Source organism: Bombina bombina, chromosome 2 (genome assembly GCF_027579735.1).
Source record: "Bombina bombina isolate aBomBom1 chromosome 2, aBomBom1.pri, whole genome shotgun sequence".
Lineage (NCBI taxonomy): Eukaryota > Metazoa > Chordata > Amphibia > Anura > Bombinatoridae > Bombina > Bombina bombina.
The window spans coordinates 1333570918-1333593861 of record NC_069500.1 but is presented as its reverse complement, the minus strand read 5'-3'; the positions used below and the strand labels follow the sequence as shown (position 1 = coordinate 1333593861).

Here is a 22944-nt window from a genome sequence, read left to right as displayed (position 1 = left end):
GTTAGAGAGCAAACACCAAACCTCCCCCTTTTTTTACCTCAGGAATGGCTGCGGCCACTTTTGGGCCCCCATGCACTTAAAGTACCAAGCAGAGGATTTTTGAAAGCTTTAGGCCACTTTTGGGCCTATATTTAACCTTTTCCTTCACACCGCTACCAGGACCTTGGGTAGGTCCAGAAAACTGGTACAAGAATGGAAGGGGTTCACAACTTTTTAACAAAATATGGACTAATAACAGTGGATACGATGATAACTCATAGAAAGCTAGGAAACACATACAGAAAGGTACAATTGGCTCTTCCACGTTAGGGCCCGGAGAGCCTTCTTTATAATAATATATGGACGAACTATGATAATGGATCTACGGGAGGGGCAAAGGCAACAAAACTCTGCTAACAAATTGAATGTGGAGGATAAATAGTCTATCCCTTACCCCATAGTGGGGGGAGGGGGGAAAGAGGAGGGGGGGGAATGAGGGATGAGGGGGGGCGAATGAAAGACTAGTAATGGAGTCCCCGTTATCAAACTTAATACCTAGTCTGACCTGTATCCTCTGTGTATGCTCTCATTATTCAAATAACATGTATCCTATGCATATTAGCAGTAATCACAAAAATTGTTAACAACATTACAGTTTTGCTCATCCTGGATGGGAATAACTTAAGCTGCAAAGATGCGTCTTACCTGTCAGTAATACATTGCTGTTTACATAGTTCTGCATTTCAATATCAGTACAATGGACAACTAGTACAATATGGCGTATAAGCATTTACACATAAACTTTGTTTCCATTATATGGCCGAACAGTGCTTAATATATTGAGAAAGTTAGGCTCTAATAACAAAGGCATTTCCTCTAAGCCAGTGGTTGGTTAATGTCTAATTGCTTTTTTGATCCCAGAATACTTCACCCAAAGACTAGCTCAATTATTGTCTTGTTCTTACTAATAGGCTCACACTGTAAGTCAGACTATTTAGCATGGGGACACTCATTAACATATGTGTTACTAACAATCAAATTACAATAGGATATGCAATATGACTCACAGCACAACCAGACAACAGCACTTCAAGGCAATATGCATCATGAAACTTGCTCACCAAACATATACAACAATCAAGAAAATAACAAATAGGTGCATAGGGGACTTCATGACCCCCACTGTGCCCCATGACACATTAACCCCCAAGATACACCCTAGTTTCAAATTGCTCCCCGCTACTTTAAATCTATGCAATAACATCAAAATGTACTATCTCCAACCAAAGTTCTCTATAATGGGTACATGTCCACCTTGGGGACTCCCTAGGTTTCTTAATAGTAGATGAAATGTACAGTACATTATTAGGTGCAGGACTCCCTTATGTAACCGGTCTAGAAATCAGAAAACGAAAGTACCTCTGAGAGCAACTGCAAACTGTATAAATCCTAAACAGGTCTATTACACAGGGAGAGAAAGAGAAGCATAAAATGCATTTGACTCAGGCTTTTGAAATCAGCGCAATTGGGGAAAATGAAGTGTCGATAGTCAGCAGTGCCGCGAGGTCAATGTTTACCCCACTCCACACACATTAAAGAAGTCTGTTAACATATAATATGCAACAAGGGGAGTCCTGCCATGTGAGAACCTCCACCGGGAGTCCCAGTCAGTACATTACTCCAAGGCTATCCAGCTGTTAAGATCAAAGTGTCCCAGTGTATGCGGTATACCTTTTTCCGTGTTTTCTCCTTGTCTTGAAGGCTCTCCTACACGGGTAGGTTCTTCAGAGCAATGCAGCAATACAGGCTGCTCCGGCCGGTTCTTCAGTCCCAACCAGCGAATTTGAGAACCAGCCATACTCCTCGCCATATCCTCTATAGGGACCGTCGGGACTATCTCTTCTTCAATACCCAAACAGCTCGCCCCCATCTCCAGCGGACCGGCCGCATCCACCAGAGTAGCAGCGGGCTGGTTAGCATCCAAAAGGTCAGCATCTATAGCTGGCAACAGGCACAGACCGGTGCTCGTCGGCATATGGTTTAGCTGCGTTCTGAGGTCCGCTCCCCGGTCTTCTGTGCATAGCTCAAAATCTGAACTCTCTGTACCTCTGGGACTGACGATCGCTATAAGTCGATCCATTCTGCTCATCAGCTTCCGGTCGTATTCCGCAAAGAGAGCCAGGATGGCCATGTGGAAATCACCCATGATACCGTGTAAGCTTCAGCCTATACAGATTATACAGGAAAACAGCCGACACAACTGATGCTTGAAAGTAGCTTTCACCAATTGTTTAAAGTTGTGCGGCCATCATAGCTTCTGCTCGCTTAGTTTTGTAGGCCTCCAAATCAAAGTTCCGTCCCAAACTTTGTGACACATATAGGGCATCAGAGAATCCAGGAGACTTGTAAGGGACACAAGTTAGTAGTTCTCTAACTGCAGTTACTGATAGCAACCCTAAAATTCTAGTGTGTTTGTTGCTTTTTTGTGGAGCTCTAGTAAAACACGTCCATTCTCCGCCCCCCGCAGTTGATCTTTTTGTGTATGTGCAAGTTAACGCTGTTAACGCTTCCATCCGACGTTGGATTTCTCAAAAATCGCACCTTATCAAGTTATTTGCTATGGTAACCCGACCTAACACTATAAAAGTTACGTCTAGCATCTGTGCAACTTACCTGTGATTTCCTCTAGAGAGAAAGATATGGGAGTTTTATGTAGGTCACAAACATAGATACAAAATATGAAAAAAATGTTTTATTAATTAAATAATTTTGTTTTGTTTTGTACAATTTCTTAATATAGTTGGAATTATTGAGATATGCGATTGATTATATTTTTATATGTAAATACATATTGATATTTAAATAGGAACATAACTCCAACTAGTCCTATACCTTGGCCGGCACTAAATATTACATATAACAATAAATTTATAAAGTGAAACACATGCACTGTCTGTAAACTTTAATATCTCAATGGGAACTAAGCCTCAAGAAGCTTATTTTTCCTCTTTTACGCCTAGTTCAGTATGCTGTAATGTTTGAGACCTTATCAACAGCTTCCTACAATGTTTTACCTGTTTGCGTGTGTAACGGAAACCTGGTCTAAATTGCGCTTTTCTATTATTTTCTATGGGACGTGTCATTTCTTTTTCGGCAGCTGAACTTCGGCTACCGGTGACGATGGAAAATGCACCAAAGGAAAACTGTTGATAAGCGTAATGCCTTCTGACAGTAGTTTTTTTTTTTTTTGCGACCTTGTGAAAACCCAATTGCGGCTCAGTAGAAATGACCTCTGAATAATACAAAAAACTGTGATGGGGCTGATAATGTTTGTTGCAATGTCTAGTTAATGTAATATAAATGTGCAAAAAGAAAATTCTTTAATGTGTTAGAGCATTTTATTATTGCACTATTGCTTGTATATAACTGTGTGTTTAACCCCTACAGAGTGATTAAGCACATGGTTTAAATCTGCTCCAGAGCAGCAATGCACTACTGGGAGCTAGCTGATCACATCTAGTGAGCCAATGGCAAGAGACAAATGTGTGTAGCCACCAATCGCCAGCTAGCTTCCAATAGTGTAGGATATGTGCATATTGTTTTCTAACAAAGGATACCAAGAGATCAGTCAATTTGAAAACAGAAGTGTATTTAAAAATGTCTTAAAATTACATTCTCTATCTGAATAATGCCTGTTTAATTTTGACTTCCCTATCCCTTTAACATGGGCCTAGGTTACTGATTGTGTAAATCTGGCTTTGTTTTATTTAAAAAAAAAAAAAAAAGTGGTATAATTGCACCCAATGTCTAATATTAGCTGTGAGGTGTTTTGGGGCACACCAAGACACCTATTGTTTAGGCAAAAAAATTTTTTTTATAAAAGTGCCTTTTTAGACTCTATTGGTAAGACATGAAAACCTCTGTCCAGTAAAGGGCAGTCCTTATGGAAATATGTAAGAAAAGGGGATGTCTCCCATAGAATATAATGGAGCTTACTGGAAAGGGAAACTACACCGGGGAGAGTGAAGCTAGCAGGATGCGTACTTTAAAAATGAAATCCTGCAGCCAATACAGATCAGATTATGTTGTTTTTTAGGGAATAGTACCTTACAATTACCTCTATTTTTGTATACATGTGTTTTTTATTGGGTAAAAAGTGTTTTGCATATTTTGACACAATCTCTCCACTTTTTAGTTTGCAAGAAAAAAGCGAGATCTGAAGGGAGAAACTTTTAACATTGTTTTGCAAGGCACACTGTTCTCAAAGTAAAACAGTCTTTAGATAATTAGAACAGGGGCTTGACAGTGCTTGACAGATTTAATAGAAAATCACACAAGACAAGAAAACATTAGATCATTGGGCCCTATTAGTATTAATATCAGTAGTGATGTCATTGATGCTATCATTGCTTATCAAGTATCCAAATACAGAGGGAAGACAGTTCTGTCAGCAAATGCAACAATATAGCTATCAGTTACTTTTACATTGTCTTCTCACTAGAGATGGGCATTCTATCATTTCTGTAAAATAAAATTCTTAATTTTTTATGATTTTTTTTTTTTTTTTTATACTGTAACTATTGTTTGCATTAAATGAACACTTTTTAAATTTTTCAATTTGTTTAATGTCAGTTTTGGGTTAAGATGTGTTGTATATTCTTCTGTCCATTGAAAATAATGATTAACAACTTTTTGTTAACAAATATTCGTCCGAAACAAACATTTCGGACAAAGCAAATATAACGAGAATGAACAAAACAAATATTTTAGACTAAACAAATTTTTTGACGGTACACGTCTACTTCTCACTTTACCAGAACACAACATTGTCATAATTTGTTTGTCACTATTTAAAACCTCTATCAAATGTTCTTTTTCTGACAGCCTGACAATGTACCAGTGAAATTAAACGCCACGGCAATATTAAGAGAGGGTGCCCTCTACCAGCGGAAAGTGGATGCAGAACTTCGTAGGTATGCAATCAATATTTTTTACCCTTTACATTTATTTTGCTATATTTGTTAGAGATGTGCCTTCAGCTGTTTTGTTCACTGCCGAATGTGGAAGTAGAAGCCTGCTTTCAGTATTCGGCTCTGTTTGGAGCAGGATATCTTCTTGTGCCAGTGAAACACACTAAGATCTTAGTGTGTTTCACTTGCGAAAGGATATTCTTCTCCGAAAAGAGCTGAATACCAAAAACAGCCTCCTACTTCCACATTCGGCAGTAAACAAAACTGCTGAAGGCACATCTCTAATATTTTTGATTATCAAACATATAATACATAGAGTAACTCCAGTAATTCTGCAACTAGGACACGTTATGATCTTCCCATATTGAATTAATCACTATGAACAGGACTAGAAATTTCCACTGAACCGCAAACCACGGACTAGAAACAATTAGGCTTCTCCCTATATTTAACATGGTATGAACAGGTACATTTTTCCCCTGGCTGGTAAATTATAGTGATAGTTTTCAACCTCTAACTATGACCATCTCCTTAAAGATGTGTGATGCTATATATATAAATAAAGAAAAGAAAAAACACCAGCACTAAACTACTGTAATACAAAAACACAACCTTCGATCTATCATCTAAAGTAGAATACACAGTTCAATTTTAAATAGCTAATGAGGCACTATAAGCAATAACATAACAACATGAATAGATATATAAAAAGTTCTGTTGAGACACTGATTCTCGTTCTGCTTAAACAGTGATACAGTGTACCCCTTACACTGTAAATTAATTAAAATTCAAGAGAAAATCAGAAATTAAGTGCACAGAGTAAAGTCTCTACATTGATGTGATAGTTGTCCAACTGGTGCAATTACATATGAAATCCACCCTTTCACCGTCATCCAAGTGCAGTTTATTGTTCAAAGGTATATCTGATAGGCTAACCAGATTTAACCTTAATCCTTTGAGGTAAGTATAGTGCTCTATTCAAGGGGAGAGGGATATGGATCCAGTGTTTCCCTGTGTTAGAGGCCTGGTTTCCCTTTGTCTGTCCTTGGTGTCAATCTCAGCAGGTGAGAGTCAAAATGAAAAAACAAATCACATAGCGTGATACCGTAAAAGCACCAAGAAATTTATTACACTTCTGACAAATGCAAACTCACATAAACCTCAATCTATTATGAGGTAAGATATACAACAATGTAACCAAAACAGTATTCAATAGCAGCAGCTGGCAGATCTGTTAGAACCACAAATACACGCTACTCATAGGATAATTCAATGATTAATGAAGACACTGAAATATAAGCACAGAGAAGCGCAACTACGTCTCAAGGTAAAAATCTTAAAACATATATTGAGCACACAATCTTATGCACTTACTAAAATTCAGTAAAAGCATTGCCTTAAAACACAGTCAATCCATATACGGCTCCCAGCATTGGTACAGGCCCTCAGCACTGTTGTGATCCGCTTTAGGCAATCCGTTGGCTATGACTGCTGAAGACTGCAGACTTTTTCAAGACTCCTGGATCAGCTGATCCAGGAGTCTTGAAAAAGTCTGCAGAGGTCAGATTAAACACATAGACGGATCGGTCTACAGCTGTTTTACCACTTACCATACAGCCTATTTGTTTACCTCAGCAGTCATAGCCAACGGATTGCCAAAAGAGCGGATGACAACAGTGCTGTGGGCCTGTACCAATACCTATTTTACTTTATTTTAGTAAGTGCATAAGATTGTGTGCTCAATACATGTTTTAAGATTTTTACCTTGAGTCATGGTTGCGCTTCTCTGTGCTTATATTTCAGTGTTTTCTTTGCCTGAGTACTCCTTAGAACTCAGAAAGTGTGGAAGCTGCACCAACGATTCCGTAAAGGGAGGGCTATCCAGCTCAGGAAGCCAAGACTCTACACGGAAGTGAATTACACATACTCCTTGAGGCACATTGGTGGTTTTGCTAAAAGTGGGTCTTCATAGCAGACTTTATAAACAGGACTAATTGGGACTTTTCTGGTCTGTATCATAAATTCAAGATACAAACTATTATTGAATGTAAATTGTGATATTGAAGCAGTATTTTATCTTATTTAGAAATTTTAAATATTGATATATATGTAATGTATTTTCCAATTGCCCTGCTTTATAAGTGTTTTTTTTTTGTAAATAATTAGTCACAATACCGGTGAAACTCGAAAAATTAGAATATCGTGCAAAAGTTCATTTATTTCACTAATGCAGCTTAAAAGGTGAAACTAATATATGAGATAGACTCATTACATGCAAAGCAAGATAGTTCAAGCCGTGATGAAAACCCCAAATCCACAATCTCAGAAAATTAGAATATTGTGAAAAGGTGCAATATTCTAGGCTTGAAGTGTCCAACTCCAATCAGCTAATTAAGCCATAACACCTGCAAAGGGTTCCTGAGCCTTTACATGGTCTCTCAGTCTGGTTCAGTAGGAATCACAATCATGGGAAAGACTGCTGACCTGACAGTTGAGCAGAAAACCATCATTGACAGTCTCCATAAAGGAGGGAAAGCCTCAAAAGGTAATTGCAAAAGAAGTTGGATGTTCCCAAAGTGCTGTATCAAAGCACATTAATAGAAAGTTATGTGGAAGGGAAAAGTGTGGAAGAAAAAGGTGCACAAGCAGCAAGGATGACCGCAGCCTGGAGAGGATTGTCAGGAAAAGGCCATTCAAAAGTTTTGGGGACTTCAAATGTATTCCTCTTGTCAAGCCACTCCTGAACAACAAACAACGTCAGAAGCATCTTACCTGGGCTAAAGAAAAACAGACCTGGTCTGTTGCTCAGTGGTCCAAAGTCCTCTTTTCTGATGAGAGCAAATTTTGCATCTCATTTGGAAACCAAGGACCCAGAGTATGGAGGAAGAATGGAGAGGCACACACTGCAAGATGCTTGAAGTCCAGTGTGAAGTTTCCACAGTCTGTGTTGATTTGGGAAGCCATGTCATCTGCTGGTGTTGGTCCATTGTGCTTCAAAGTCCAGGGTCAACGCAGCCGTCTACCAGGAGATTTTGGAGCACTTCATGCTTCCTTCCGAAGACGATCTCTATGGGGATGCTGACTTCATTTTCGAGCAGGACTTGGCACCTGCCCACACTGCCAAAAGCACCAAAACCTGGTTCAATGACCGTGGGATTACTGTGTTTGATTGGCCAGCAAATTCTCCTGACCTGAGCCCCATAGAGAATCTATGGGGCATTGCCAAGAGAAAGATGAGAGACATGAGACCAAACAATGCAGAAGAGATGAAGGCCGCTATTGAAGCATCCTGGTCTTCCATAACACCTCAGCAGTGCCACAGGCTGATAGCTTCCATGCCACGCCGCATTGAGGCAGTAATTGCTGCAAAAGGGGCCTAAACCAAGTACTGAGTACACACAGTATGCATGCTTATACTTTTCAGAGGTCCGATATTGTTCTACAGGTATGTACAATCCTTGTTTTATTGATTGCATGTAATATTCTAATTTTCTGAGATTGTGGATTTGGGGTTTTCATGAGCTGTAAGCCATAATCATCACAATTATGACAAATCACGGCTTGAACTATCTTGCTTTGCATGTAATGAGTCTATCTCATATATTAGTTTCACCTTTTAAGTTGCATTAGTGAAATAAATTAACTTTTGCACGATATTCTAATTTTCTCTTGTTAAGTGTATCCAGTCCACGGATCATCCATTACTTGTGGGATATTCTCCTTCCCAACAGGAAGTTGCAAGAGGATCACCCACAGCAGAGCTGCTATATAGCTCCTCCCCTCACTGTCATATCCAGTCATTCTCTTGCAACTCCCAACTAAGATGGAGGTCGTAAGAGGACTGTGGTGTTTTATACTTAGTTTTTTTCTTCAATCAAAAGTTTGTTATTTTTAAATGGTACCGGAGTGTACTGTTTATCTCAGGCAGTATTTAGAAGAAGAATCTGCCTGCGTTTTCTATGATCTTAGCAGAAGTAACTAAGATCCTTTGCTGTTCTCACATATTCTGAGGAGTGAGGTAACTTCAGAGGGGGAATAGCGTGCAAGTTTTCCTGTAATAAGGTATGTGCAGTTAAAATATTTTTCTAGGGATGGAATTTGCTAGAAAATGCTGCTGATACCGAAGTAATGTAAGTAAAGCCTTAAATGCAGTGATAGCGACTGGTATCAGGCTTATTAATAGAGATACATACTCTTATAAAAGTGTATTTTAAAACGTTTGCTGGCATGTTTAATCGTTTTTTACATATATTTGGTGATATGAGTGGGAGGGGCCTATTTTGGCGTTTTTTTGCACAGCAAAAATTACAGACACAGACATCCAGCTTCTTCCTGTATGATCCAGGACTTCTCTGAAGGGCTCAAAAGGCTTCAAAAGTCGTATTGAGGGAGGTAAAAAGCCACAGTAGAGCTGTGGCAGTTGTTGTGACTGTTTAAAAAACGTTTTTGTCATTTGTTATTCCGTTTTTGGTATTAAGGGGTTAATCATCCATTTGCATGTGGGTGCAATGCTCTGCTAACTTATTACATACACTGTAAAAATTTTGTTAGTGTAACTGCATTTTTTCACTGTTATTTCAAAATTTGGGAAAATTTGTGTTTCTTAAAGGCGCAGTAACGTTTTTCATATTGCTTGTAAACTTGTTTTCTCTTGTTAAGTGTATCCAGTCCACGGATCATCCATTACTTATGGAATATATTCTCCTTCCCAACAGGAAGTTGCTAGAGTCCACCCACAGCAAAGCTTCTATATAGCTCCTCCCCTAACTGCCATATTCAGTCATTCTCTTGCAAGCCTCAACATAGATAGGAGGTCGTGAGAGTCTGTGGTGATTTATACTTAGTTTATTCTTCAATCAAAAGTTTGTTATTTTTAAATGGCACCGGAGTGTGCTGTTTTTCTCAGGCAGTATTTGGAAGAAGAATCTGCCTGCGTTTTTCTATGATCTTAGCAGACGTAACTGAGATCCATTTGCTGTTCTCACACATTCTGAGGAGTGAGGTACTTCAGAGGGGGAATGGCGTGCAGGTTTTCCTGCAGATAAGGTATGTGCAGTAAAATATTTTTCTAGGAATGGAATTGACTAAGAAAATACTGCTGATACCGAAGTAATGTAAGTAAAGCCTTAAATGCAGCGATAGCGACTGGTATCAGGCTTATTAATAGATACATACTCTTATAAAAATGTGTTTTAAAACGTTTGCTGGCATGTTTAATTGTTTTTTAACGTACATTGGTGATAACACTGTAATGTTGGTATAGCCTTAAATGCAGTAAAAGCGACTGGTATCAGGCTTATTAATAGAGATACATACTCTTGTAAAAATGTGTTTTAAAACGTTTGCTGGCATGTTTAATCGTTTTTAACATATGTTTGGTGATAAAACTTATTGGGGCCTAAGTTTTTTCCACATGGCTGGCTTAAATTTTGCATAGATACAGTTAACTGAAGCTTCCCACTGTTGTAATATGAGTGGGAGGGGCCTAATTTAGCGCTTTTTTGCGCAGTTAAAATTACAAAATGAATTATCCAGATTCCCTCAGCAGTCCCATGAATACTACAGGACATTTCTAAAGGGCTAAAAAGACTTCCAAAATCGTTTATAGGGAAGGTAATCCACAGCTCTGCTGTGGCAGTTTTGTTGTGTCTGTTTTTAAAAAAGTCTATGTCGTTTTTTTTAACTGTTTTTTGCATTAAGGGGTTAATCATCCATTTGCAAGTGGGTGCAATGCTCTGTTACCTTATTACATGTACTGTAAAAATTTCGTTTGTTTTACTGCCTTTTTTCACTGTTTTTCAAATTTTGACAAAATTTGTTTCTCTTAAAGGCACAGTAACGTTTTATATATTTGTTTGTTAACTTGATTTAAAGTGTTTTCCAAGCTTATTAGTCTCATTATTAGTCTGTTCTAACATGTCTGACATAGAGGAAGCTCTGTGTTCATTATGTTTTAAAGCCATGGTGGAACCCCATCTTAGAATGTGTACCAGATGTACTGATTTCATGTTAAACAATAAAGATCATTTTTTGTCTTTAAAAACATTATCACCAGAGGATTCTGTCGTGGGGGTAGTTATGCCGACTAACTCTCCCCACGTGTCCGACCTTTTGACTCCCGCTTTAGGGACTCGCTCAAATGGCGCCAAGTACATCAAGGGCACCCATAGCGTTTATTTTACCAGGGGATTCTGTCGAGGGGAAAGTTATGCCGATTAACTCTCCCCACGTGTCAGACCCTTCGACTCCCGCTTCAGGGACTCACGCTCAAATGGCGCCAAGTACATCAAGGGCGTCCATAGCGTTTATTTTACAAGACATGGCAAAGGTGGTGAATAATACTCTGGCAGCAGTTTTAGTCAGACTACCTGAAATTAAAGGAAAGCAGATAGCTCTGGGGGTAGATACAGAGCATACAGACGCTTTAAGAACCATGTATGATACTACCTCACAATATGCTTAGTCTGTGGGTGATTTTTTTGACTCAGGGAAGATGATTTAACCTGATTCTGATATTTCTACATTTAAAATTTATGCTTGAGAACCTCCACTTGTTGCTCAGGGAGGCTTTGGCTGCTCTGAATGAATGTGTACAATCGCAGGGCCAGAGAAATTGTGTAGACTGGATAAATAATGTGCAGTGCCGGTGTGTACTGATGTTTTTCCAATACCTAAAGAGGTTTACTAAAAAATTTTTTTTTAATAAGGAATGGGATAGACCAGGTGTGCCGTTCTCTTCCCCTCCTATTTTTTAGAAGAATGTTTTCTAATAGTTACCACCACACGGGACTTCTGGCAGACAGTTCCTAAGGTGGAGAGAAGAGTTTCTACTCTAGCTAAGCGTACCACTACCTCTGGCGAGGACAGTTGTGCTTTTTAGATCCAATGGATAAAAAATGTTTATTCAACAGGGTTTTATCCTGCAGCCCCTTGCATACATTGCTTCTGTCACTGCTGCTGCGGCGTTCTGGGTTGAGTCTCTTGATGAGGCTTTACAGTTAGCGACTCCATTGGATGAATATATTTGACAAGCTTATGCTAGCCAATTCCTTTGTTTTCTGATGCCTTTGTTCATTTGACTAGACTAACGGCTAAGAATTCTGTTTTTTACTATACTGGCGCGCAGAGCGCTATGGCTTATATCATGGTCAGCTGTCGTGACTTTAATAAATAAGCTACTTAACTTCCCTTCAAGGGGCAGACCCTATTCGGGCCTGGTGTGAAGGAGATTATTGCTTATATCACTGGAGGAAAAGGTCATGCCCTTCCTCAGGATAGGAATCAAGGGCCAAAAAAGGTCTAATTTTCGTGCCTTTTAAAACTTCAGGGCAGGTGTGGCATCCACTTCCTCTAAGGCAAAACAAGAGGGAATTTTTGCTCAGTCCAAGGCGGTCTGGAGACAATTGGACCTGGAACAAAGATAAACAGGCCAAGGAGCCTGCTGCTGCCTCTAAGGCAGCATGAAGGAACGGACCCCTATCCGGTAACGGATCCTATAGGGGGCAGACTTTCATTCTTCGCCCGAGCGTGGGCAAGAGATGCCCAGGATCCCTAGGCATTGGAATTTATATCCCAGAGATATCTTCTGGATTTCAAAGATTCCCCCCCCCCAAAAAAAGGGGAGATTTCGCCTTTCACAATTATCTGCAAACCAGATAAAGAAGGAGGCATTCTTACATCCAGAATACATCCAGTCCCAAGAGAGGAACAGGGACAGAGTTTTTACTCAAATCTCAGAATTCCGTCATTTAAGATGGAAACTATTCGTACCATCTTAACTATGATCCAGGAGAGTCAATAGAGGACTACAATGGATTTGAAGGATGCTTATCCTCACATTGTGATGCATAAAGATCACCTTCGTTTTTCAGGTTTGCCTTTCTAGACAGGCATTACCAGTTTGTAGCTCTTTCCTTTGGGATATCTACAGCCCCAAGAATCTTTATGGAGGTTCTGGGGTCGCTTTGGCGGTCCTTAGGCCGCGGGGCATAGAAGTGGCCCCTTAGTTAGACGACATCCTGATACAGGCGTCAAACATCCAAATTGCCAAGTCTCATACGGACGTAGTACTGGCATTTCTGAGATCACATGGGTAGAAAGTGAACAAGGAAAGAGTTCTCTATCCCCAATCTCAAGGGTTTCCCTCCTAGGGACTCTGATAGATTCTGTAGAAATGAAAATTTACCTGACGGAGTCCAGGTTGTCAAAGTTTCTAAATTTCTGCCGTGTTTTTCATCCCATCCGCGCCCTTCGGTGGCTCAGTACATGAATGAAATCGGCTTAATAGGTAGCGGCAAGGGACATAGTACCGTTTGCACGTCTACATTTCAGACCGCTGCAACTATGCATGCTCAGTCAGAGGAACGGGGATTACACAGATTTGTCCCCCTGTTGAACCTGGACCAAGAGACCAGAGATTCTCTTCTCTGGTGACTATGTCGGGTCCATCTGTCCAAGGGTATGACCTTCCGCAGGTCAGATGGGACAATTGTTACAATGGATGCCAGCCTTTTAGGTTGGAATGCAGTCTGGAACTCCCTGAAGGCTCAGGGATAGTGGACTTAGGAGGAGACCCTCCTTCTAATAACTATTCTGGGAGTGATATTTCATGCTCTTCAGACTTGGCCTCAGTTAGCAACTCTGAGGTACATCATACTCAGTCGGACAATATACACGACTGTGGCTTACATCAGCCATCAAGGGGGAACAGAAGTTCCCTAGTAATGTTAGAAGTCTTACAATAATTCACTGGACAGAGACTCACTCTTGTCTATCAGCTATCCATATCCCAGGTGTTGAGAACTGGGAGGTGGATTTTCTAAGTCGTCAGACTTTTCTTCCGGGGGAGTGGGATTTCCTTCGGAGGTCAAGACCAAGCAGGAGAGGGCTTTGGTGTTTTTGACAGCGCCTGCGTAGCCACGCAGGACCTGGTATGCAGATCTGGTGGACATGTCATCCTTTCCATCACGGTCTCTGCTTCTGAGACAGGTCCCTCTACCTCAGGGTCCTTTCAACCATCTAAATAGAATCAATCTGAGATGGACTGCCTGGAGACTGAACGCTTGATGTTATCAAAGCATGGCTTCTCCGAGTCAGTCATTGATACCTTAATACAGACATGAAAGCCTGTCTCTAGGAAAATTAAACATAGATATGGTGTAAATATCTGATTGTTATGAATCCAAGGGTTACTTATGGAGTAAAGCCTGGATTCCCAGGATATTATCTTTTCTACAAGATGTTTTTGAGAAAAGGGTTGTCAGCTAATTCCTTAAAAGGGACAGATTTTTCCTCTGTCTATTTTTTTGCACCAGCGTCTGGCAGGTATTCTAGACGTTCAGGCATTTGGTCAGGCTTTGGTTAGATCCAAGCCTGTGTTTAAAACTGTTGCTCCACCATGGAGCTTAAACCTGGTTCTTAAGGCTCTTCAAGAAGTTCCGTTTAAACCTTTTTTGTTCCATAGATATCAATCTTTATCTTGGAAAGTTCCTTTTGGGTAGCTATTTCCTCGACTCGTAGAGTCTCCAAGTTATCTGTGTTACAATGTGATTCTCCTTATCTGGTCCTTCGTACGGATAAGGTAGTCCTGCGTACCAACCTGGGTTTTTTTCCTAAGGTGGTATCTAACAAGAACATCACTCAAGAGATAGTTGTTCCATGCTTGTATCCTAATCCTTCCTCAAAGAAGGAACGTCTATTACACAATATTGGACGTGGTTTGTGCTTTAAAGTTTTACTTACAAGCTACTACAGTTTTCATCAAACGTTCACCTTGTTTGTTGTCTATTCTGGACAGAGGAGAGGTCAAAAGACTTCAGCAGCCTCTCTGTCTTTTTGGTTAAAAAGCATAATTCATTTAGCTTATGAGACTGCTGGACAGCAGCCTCCTGAAGGGATTGCAGCTCATTCTACTAGAGCTGTGGTTTTCACTTGGGCCTTTTTTAAATGTGGCTTCTGTTGAACAGATTTACAAGACGGAGTCTTGGTCTGCGCTTCATACTTTTTCAAATTTAACAAATTTGATACCTTGCTTCTTCGGAGGCTATTTTTGGGAGAAAGGGTTTTTTTTACAGGCAGTGGTAACTTCCGTTTAAGTACCTGCTTTGTCCCTAACATCATCCGTGTACTTTAGCTTTGGTATTGGTATTCCATAAGTAATGGATGATCCGTGGACTGGATACACTTAACAAGAGAAAACATAATTTATGCTTACCTGATAAATTTATTTCTCTTGTAGTGTATCCAGTCCACGGCCCGCCCTGTCACTTTAAGGCAGGTAATTTTTTCATTTGAACTACAGTCACCACTGCACCCTATGGTTTTTCCTTTCTCTGCATGTTTTCGGTCGAATGACTGAATATGGCAGTTAGGGGAGGAGCTATATAGCAGCTTTGCTGTGGGTGGACTCTTGCAACTTCCTGTTGGGAAGGAGAATATATTCCATAAGTAATGGATGATCCGTGGACTGGATACACTACAAGAGAAATAAATTTATCAGGTAAGCATAAATTATGTTTTAAAGTGTTTTCCAAGCTTGCTAGTCTCATTGCTAGTCTGTTTAAACATGTCTGACACAGAGGAACCTACTTGTTCATTATGTTTGAAAGCCATGGTGGAGCCCCATAGGAGAATGTGTACTAAATGTATTGATTTCACCTTAAACAGTAAAGATCAGTTTTTATCTATAAAAGAATTATCACCAGAGGGTTCTGTCGAGGGGGAAGTTATGCCGACTAACTCTCCCCACGTGTCAGACCCTTCGCCTCCCGCTCAGGGGACGCACGCTAATATGGCGCCAATTACATCAGGGACGCCCATAGCGATTACCTTGCAGGACATGGCTGCAATCATGAATAATACCCTGTCAGAGGTATTATCTAGATTGCCTGAATTAAGAGGCAAGCGCGATAGCTCTGGGGTTAGGAGAGATACAGAGCGCGCAAATGCTGTTAGAGCCATGTCTGATACTGCGTCACAGTATGCAGAACATGAGGACGGAGAGCTTCAGTCTGTGGGTGACATCTCTGACTCGGGGAAACCTGATTCAGAGATTTCTAATTTTAAATTTAAGCTTGAGAACCTCCGTGTATTGCTTGGGGAGGTATTAGCTGCTCTGAATGACTGTAACACAGTTGCAATTCCAGAGAAATTGTGTAGGCTGGATAGATATTATGCGGTGCCGGTGTGTACTGACGTTTTTCCTATACCTAAAAGGCTTACAGAAATTATTAGCAAGGAGTGGGATAGACCCGGTGTGCCCTTTTCCCCACCTCCTATATTTAGAAAAATGTTTCCAATAGACGCCACTACACGGGACTTATGGCAGACGGTCCCTAAGGTGGAGGGAGCAGTTTCTACTTTAGCAAAGCATACCACTATCCCGGTTGAGGACAGTTGTGCTTTTTCAGATCCAATGGATAAAAAATTGGAGGGTTACCTTAAGAAAATGTTTATTCAACAAGGTTTTATTTTACAGCCCCTTGCATGCATTGCGCCTGTCACTGCTGCGGCTGCATTCTGGTTTGAGGCCCTGGAAGAGGCCATCAAGACAGCTCCATTGAATGAAATTATTGACAAGCTTAGAACGCTTAAGCTAGCTAACTCATTTGTTTCTGATGCCATTGTTCATTTGACTAAACTAACGGCTAAGAATTCCGGATTCGCCATCCAGGCGCGTTTGGCGCTATGGCTTAAATCCTGGTCAGCTGACGTGACTTAAAAGTCTAAATTACTCAACATTCCTTTCAAGGGGCAGACCTTATTCGGGCCTGGCTTGAAGGAAATTATTGCTGACATTACTGGAGGCAAGGGTCATACCCTTCCTCAGGACAGGGCCAAATCAAAGGCCAAACAGTCTAATTTTCGTGCCTTTCGAAATTTCAAGGCAGGAGCAGCATCAACTTCCTCCGCTTCAAAACAAGAGGGAACTGTTGCTCATTCCAGACAGGCCTGGAAACCTAACCAGTCCTGGAACAAGGGCAAGCAGGCCAGAAAGCCTGCTGCTGCCCCCAAGACAGCATGAAGGAACGGCCCCCTATCCGGAAACGGATCTAGTGGGGGGCAGACTTTCTCTCTTCGCCCAGGCGTGGGCAAGAGATATTCAGGATCCCTGGGCGTTGGAGATCATATCTCAGGGATATTTTCTGGACTTCAAAGCTTCTCCTCCACAAGGGAGATTTCATCTTTCAAGGTTATCAGCAAACCAGATAAAGAAAGAGGCATTCCTAAGCTGTGTGCAAGACCTCCTAGTAATGGGAGTGATCCATCCAGTTATGCGGACGGAACAAGGACAGGGATTTTATTCAAATCTGTTTGTGGTTCCCAAGAAAGAGGGAACCTTCAGACCAATCTTGGATCTAAAGATCTTAAACAAATTCCTTAGAGTTCCATCATTCAAAATGGAAACTATTCGGACCATCCTACCCATGATCCAAGAGGGTCAGTACATGACCACAGTGGACTTAAAGGATGCCTACCTTCACATACCGATTCACAAAGATCATCATTATCAAAACTTCTAAATGCTTGCCGTGCCCTTCATTCCATTCCACGCCCGTCAGTGGCTCAGTGCATGGAAGTAATCGGCTTAATGGTAGCGGCAATGGACATAGTGCCATTTGCGCGCCTGCATCTCAGACCGCTGCAATTATGCATGCTAAGTCAGTGGAATGGGGATTACTCAGATTTGTCCCCTCTACTAAATCTGGATCAAGAGACCAGAGATTCTCTTCTCTGTTGGCTTTCTCGGGTCCATCTGTCCAAGGGTATGACCTTTCGCAGGCCAGATTGGACGATTGTAACAACAGATGCCAGCCTTCTAGGTTGGGGCGCAGTCTGGAACTCCCTGAAGGCTCAGGGATCGTGGACTCAGGAGGAGAAACTCCTCCCAATAAATATTCTGGAGTTAAGAGCAATATTCAAGGCTCTTCTAGCTTGGCCTCAGTTAGCAACACTGAGGTTCATCAGATTTCAGTCGGACAACATCACGACTGTGGCTTACATCAACCATCAAGGGGGAACCAGGAGTTCCCTAGCGATGTTAGAAGTCTCAAAGATAATTCGCTGGGCAGAGTCTCACTCTTGCCACCTGTCAGCGATCCACATCCCAGGCATAGAGAACTGGGAGGCGGATTTTCTAAGTCGTCAGACTTTTCATCCGGGGGATGTTAGAAGTCTCAAAGATAATTCGCTGGGCAGAGTCTCACTCTTGCCACCTGTCAGCGATCCACATCCCAGGCGTAGAGAACTGGGAGGCGGATTTTCTAAGTCGTCAGACTTTTCATCCGGGGGAGTGGGAACTCCATCTGGAGGTGTTTGCTCAACTGGTCCATCGTTGGGGCAAACCAGAACTGGATCTCATGGCGTCTCGCCAGAACGCCAAGCTTCCTTGTTACGGATCCAGGTCCAGGACCCGGGAGCAACGCTGATAGATGCTCTAGCAGCTCCTTGGTTCTTCAATCTGGCCTATGTGTTTCCACCGTTTCCTCTGCTCCCTCGACTGATTGCCAAAATCAAACAGGAGAGAGCATCGGTGATTCTGATAGCGCCTGCGTGGCCACGCAGGACCTGGTATGCAGACCTAGTGGACATGTCATCTCTTCCACCATGGACTCTGCCTCTGAGGCAGGACCTTCTAATACAAGGTCCTTTCAATCATCCAAATCTAATTTCTCTGAGACTGACTGCATGGAGATTGAACGCTTGATTCTATCAAGGCGTGGCTTCTCCGAGTCAGTCATTGATACCTTAATACAGGCTCGGAAGCCTGTCACCAGGAAAATCTACCATAAGATATGGCGTAAATATCTTTATTGGTGTGAATCCAAGAGTTACTCATGGAGTAAGGTTAGGATTCCTAGGATATTGTCCTTTCTCCAAGAGGGTTTGGACAAAGGCTTATCAGCTAGTTCTTTAAAAGGACAGATCTCTGCTCTGTCTATTCTTTTGCACAAGCGTCTGGCAGAAGTTCCAGACCTCCAGGCATTTTGTCAGGCTTTGGTTAGGATTAAGCCTGTGTTTAAAACTGTTGCTCCCCTTGGAGCTTAAACTTGGTTCTTAAAGTTCTTTAGGGAGTTCCGTTTGAACCCCTTCATTCCATTGATATTAAACTTTTATCTTGGAAAGTTCTGTTTTTGATGGCTATTTCCTCGGCTCGAAGAGTCTCTGAGTTATCTGCCTTACATTGTGATTCTCCTTATCTGATTTTCATTCAGACAAGGTAGTTCTGCGTACCAAACCTGGGTTTTTACCTAAGGTGGTTTCTAACAGGAATATCAATCAAGAGATTGTTGTTCCATCATTGTGTTCTAATCCTTCTTCAAAGAAGGAACGTCTTTTGCATAATCTGGACGTAGTCCGTGCCTTGAAGTTTTACTTACAGGCTACTAAAGATTTTCGTCAAACATCTGCCCTGTTTGTCGTTTACTCTGGACAGAGGAGAGGTCAAAAAGCTTCGGCAACCTCTCTCTCCTTTTGGCTTCGGAGCATAATACGCTTAGCCTATGAGACTGCTGGACAGCAGCCCCCTGAAAGGATTACAGCTCATTCTACTAGAGCTGTGGCTTCCACCTGGGCCTTTAAAAATGAGGCCTCTGTTGAACAGATTTGCAAGGCTGCGACTTGGTCTTCGCTTCACACCTTTTCAAAATTTTACAAATTTGACACTTTTGCTTCTTCGGAGGCTGTTTTTGGGAGAAAGGTTCTACAGGCAGTGGTTCCTTCCGTTTAAGTTCCTGCCTTGTCCCTCCCATCATCCGTGTACTTTAGCTTTGGTATTGGTATCCCACAAGTAATGGATGATCCGTGGACTGGATACACTTAACAAGAGAAAACATAATTTATGCTTACCTGATAAATTTATTTCTCTTGTAGTGTATCCAGTCCACGGCCCGCCCTGTCCTTTTCAGGCAGGTCTAAATTTTTATTAAACTACAGTCACCACTGCACCCTATGGTTTCTCCTTTCTCGTCTTGTTTCGGTCGAATGACTGGATATGACAGTGAGGGGAGGAGCTATATAGCAGCTCTGCTGTGGGTGATCCTCTTGCAACTTCCTGTTGGGAAGGAGAATATCCCACAAGTAATGGATGATCCGTGGACTGGATACACTACAAGAGAAATAAATTTATCAGGTAAGCATAAATTATGTTTTTCGAGTTTCACCTGTATATTAAAAATAAAAAACTCAAATATCCCTAAAATTTATATTCAGTATAAAAAGCCGGTTCCTGGAAGTCGAAACACCCAGTCAACATAAACCCTTACGCATTTCAAAGTGTACATATTACTTCTTCGTCAGAGGTAGTCCTCTGACGAAGAAGTAATATATACAGTTTGAAACGCATATGTTTTTTGTCTTGAGGTCACTTTTGGGCTGGTTTACTCATAAGGCAATAGAAGTGGCCATTTTAGCTCGATATACATTATGACAAAGTGCCCGATTTTCTTAAGTTCTCTGGTCTTGCAAGATTCTATAAGATGCCTTGTCAGTATTATGAGACCCACAGTTATTGTTTTTAAGACAATTTTTACCCTTTGAACTATGTATCTTATAATGGGGAGTACGCTTATACAGGGAGTGCAGAATTATTAGGCAAATGAGTATTTTGACCACATCATCCTCTTTATGCATGTTGTCTTACTCCAAGCTGTATAGGCTCGAAAGCCTACTACCAATTAAGCATATTAGGTGATGTGCATCTCTGTAATGAGAAGGGGTGTGGTCTAATGACATCAACACCCTATATCAGGTATGCATAATTATTAGGCAACTTCCTTTCCTTTGGCAAAATGGGTCAAAAGAAGGACTTGACAGGCTCAGAAAAGTCAAAAATAGTGAGATATCTTGCAGAGGGATGCAGCACTCTTAAAATTGCAAAGCTTCTGAAGCATGATCATCGAACAATCAAGCGTTTCATTCAAAATAGTCAACAGGGTCGCAAGAAGCGTGTGAAAAAACCAAGGCGCAAAATAACTGCTCATGAACTGAGAAAAGTCAAGCGTGCAGCTGCCAAGATGCCACTTGCCACCAGTTTGGCCATATTTCAGAGCTGCAACATCACTGGAGTGCCCAAAAGCACAAGGTGTGCAATACTCAGAGACATGGCCAAGGTAAGAAAGGCTGAAAGACGACCACCACTGAACAAGACACACAAGCTGAAACGTCAAGACTGGGCCAAGAAATATCTCAAGACTGATTTTTCTAAGGTTTTATGGACTGATGAAATGAGAGTGAGTCTTGATGGGCCAGATGGATGGGCCCGTGGCTGGATTGGTAAAGGGCAGAGAGCTCCAGTCCGACTCAGATGCCAGCAAGGTGGAGGTGGAGTACTGGTTTGGGCTGGTATCATCAAAGATGAGCTTGTGGGACCTTTTCGGGTTGAGGATGGAGTCAAGCTCAACTCCCAGTCCTACTGCCAGTTTCTGGAAGACACCTTCTTCAAGCAGTGGTACAGGAAGAAGTCTGCATCCTTCAAGAAAAACTTGATTTTCATGCAGGACAATGCTCCATCACACGCGTCCAAGTACTCCACAGCGTGGCTGGCAAGAAAGGGTATAAAAGAAGAAATTCTAATGACATGGACTCCTTGTTCACCTGATCTGAACCCCATTGAGAACCTGTGGTCCATCATCAAATGTGAGATTTACAAGGAGGGAAAACAGTACACCTCTCTGAACAGTGTCTGGGAGGCTGTGGTTGCTGCTGCACGCAATGTTGATGGTGAACAGATCAAAACACTGACAGAATCCATGGATGGCAGGCTTTTGAGTGTCCTTGCAAAGAAAGGTGGCTATATTGGTCACTGATTTGTTTTTGTTTTGTTTTTGAATGTCAGAAATGTATATTTGTGAATGTTGAGATGTTATATTGGTTTCACTGGTAAAAATAAATAATTGAAATAGGTATATATTTGTTTTTTGTTAAGTTGCCTAATAATTATGCACAGTAATAGTCACCTGCACACACAGATATCCCCCTAAAATAGCTAAAACTAAAAACAAACTAAAAACTACTTCCAAAAATATTCAGCTTTGATATTAATGAGTTTTTTGGGTTCATTGAGAACATGGTTGTTGTTCAATAATAAAATTAATCCTCAAAAATACAACTTGCCTAATAATTCTGCACTCCCTGTATGCTTTATGTTAAACAGAGACACTTATTTTAAAAGATAATAATCAGTAAAATAAGCTGATGATTTCTCTCCATGGCGGCAAGTTGTTTTTAGAATTGGACCCTAATTCTTGGTCTGATATTATCTCTCATAGAAAACTTATGTCAGTACTCTTTCAATGTGAGATCCTTTTTGGGCCTGGCCTGAATGCTACCATATACACCATAACTGATGGAAAGGGTGCTTTTGTGCTGCAGGATAAAAGAAAAAATCCAAGGGCAAGGGCTGAACAACCAGGCATTTTTTATTTATTTTTTTGTTTTTTTTTAAGTACTCCAGATTTCAAAAGGCCTCTTTTTTCTCTTTTTCCACCCAAGCTGCAGTATTCCCTAAGACTTCATGAAGGCTAGATTTCAGATTCCTGGGCCTTGGAGCTTTTATTGCAAGGATACAGAATCAGATTACACTCTCAAATTCCTAAACCGTTTCTGAAGGAACCAACTATTAAGATAGTAACTATTTGCACTATCCTCTCTCTAGGGCAAGAAGGTCAGTTATTCTGATTGCTCCAGCTTGGCCTCACAGATCTTGTTATGCAAACCTTGTTAAGATGTCTTGTTGCCTGCCGTGGCATCTCTCTCAAGAAATTCTGCTTCAGGGTCATTTTTTCATTAAAATCTTGGAACCTAACATTTCTGGTATGGCTTGTTTCTTGGAAATTTAATTGGAAATCTTTCTGAAATTCTGTGAAAGGATACATTTGTGCGTAATCTGTTTTATTTTATAGGAAGATTGTAAAAATTCTTAATATTTATACTTTCATTCAGGCTCTGATCTGCATCAAACCTGTTATTCGGAACCTGTGATTCCATCTTGGAGTCG

General features: G+C 41.1%; 1 protein-coding gene across 1 annotated transcript in view; it reads left to right on the top strand.

Annotated features, from left to right (window-relative positions):
• The window catches only part of CFAP99 (cilia and flagella associated protein 99), a 260465-nt gene that overhangs the window by 113738 nt on the left and 123783 nt on the right, over positions 1–22944 (top strand). The window contains exon 9 of the mRNA XM_053700308.1: positions 4864–4952. Within this exon, the coding sequence (XP_053556283.1) occupies positions 4864–4952 (89 nt within the window). The remainder of the gene's footprint in view (positions 1–4863; positions 4953–22944) is intronic.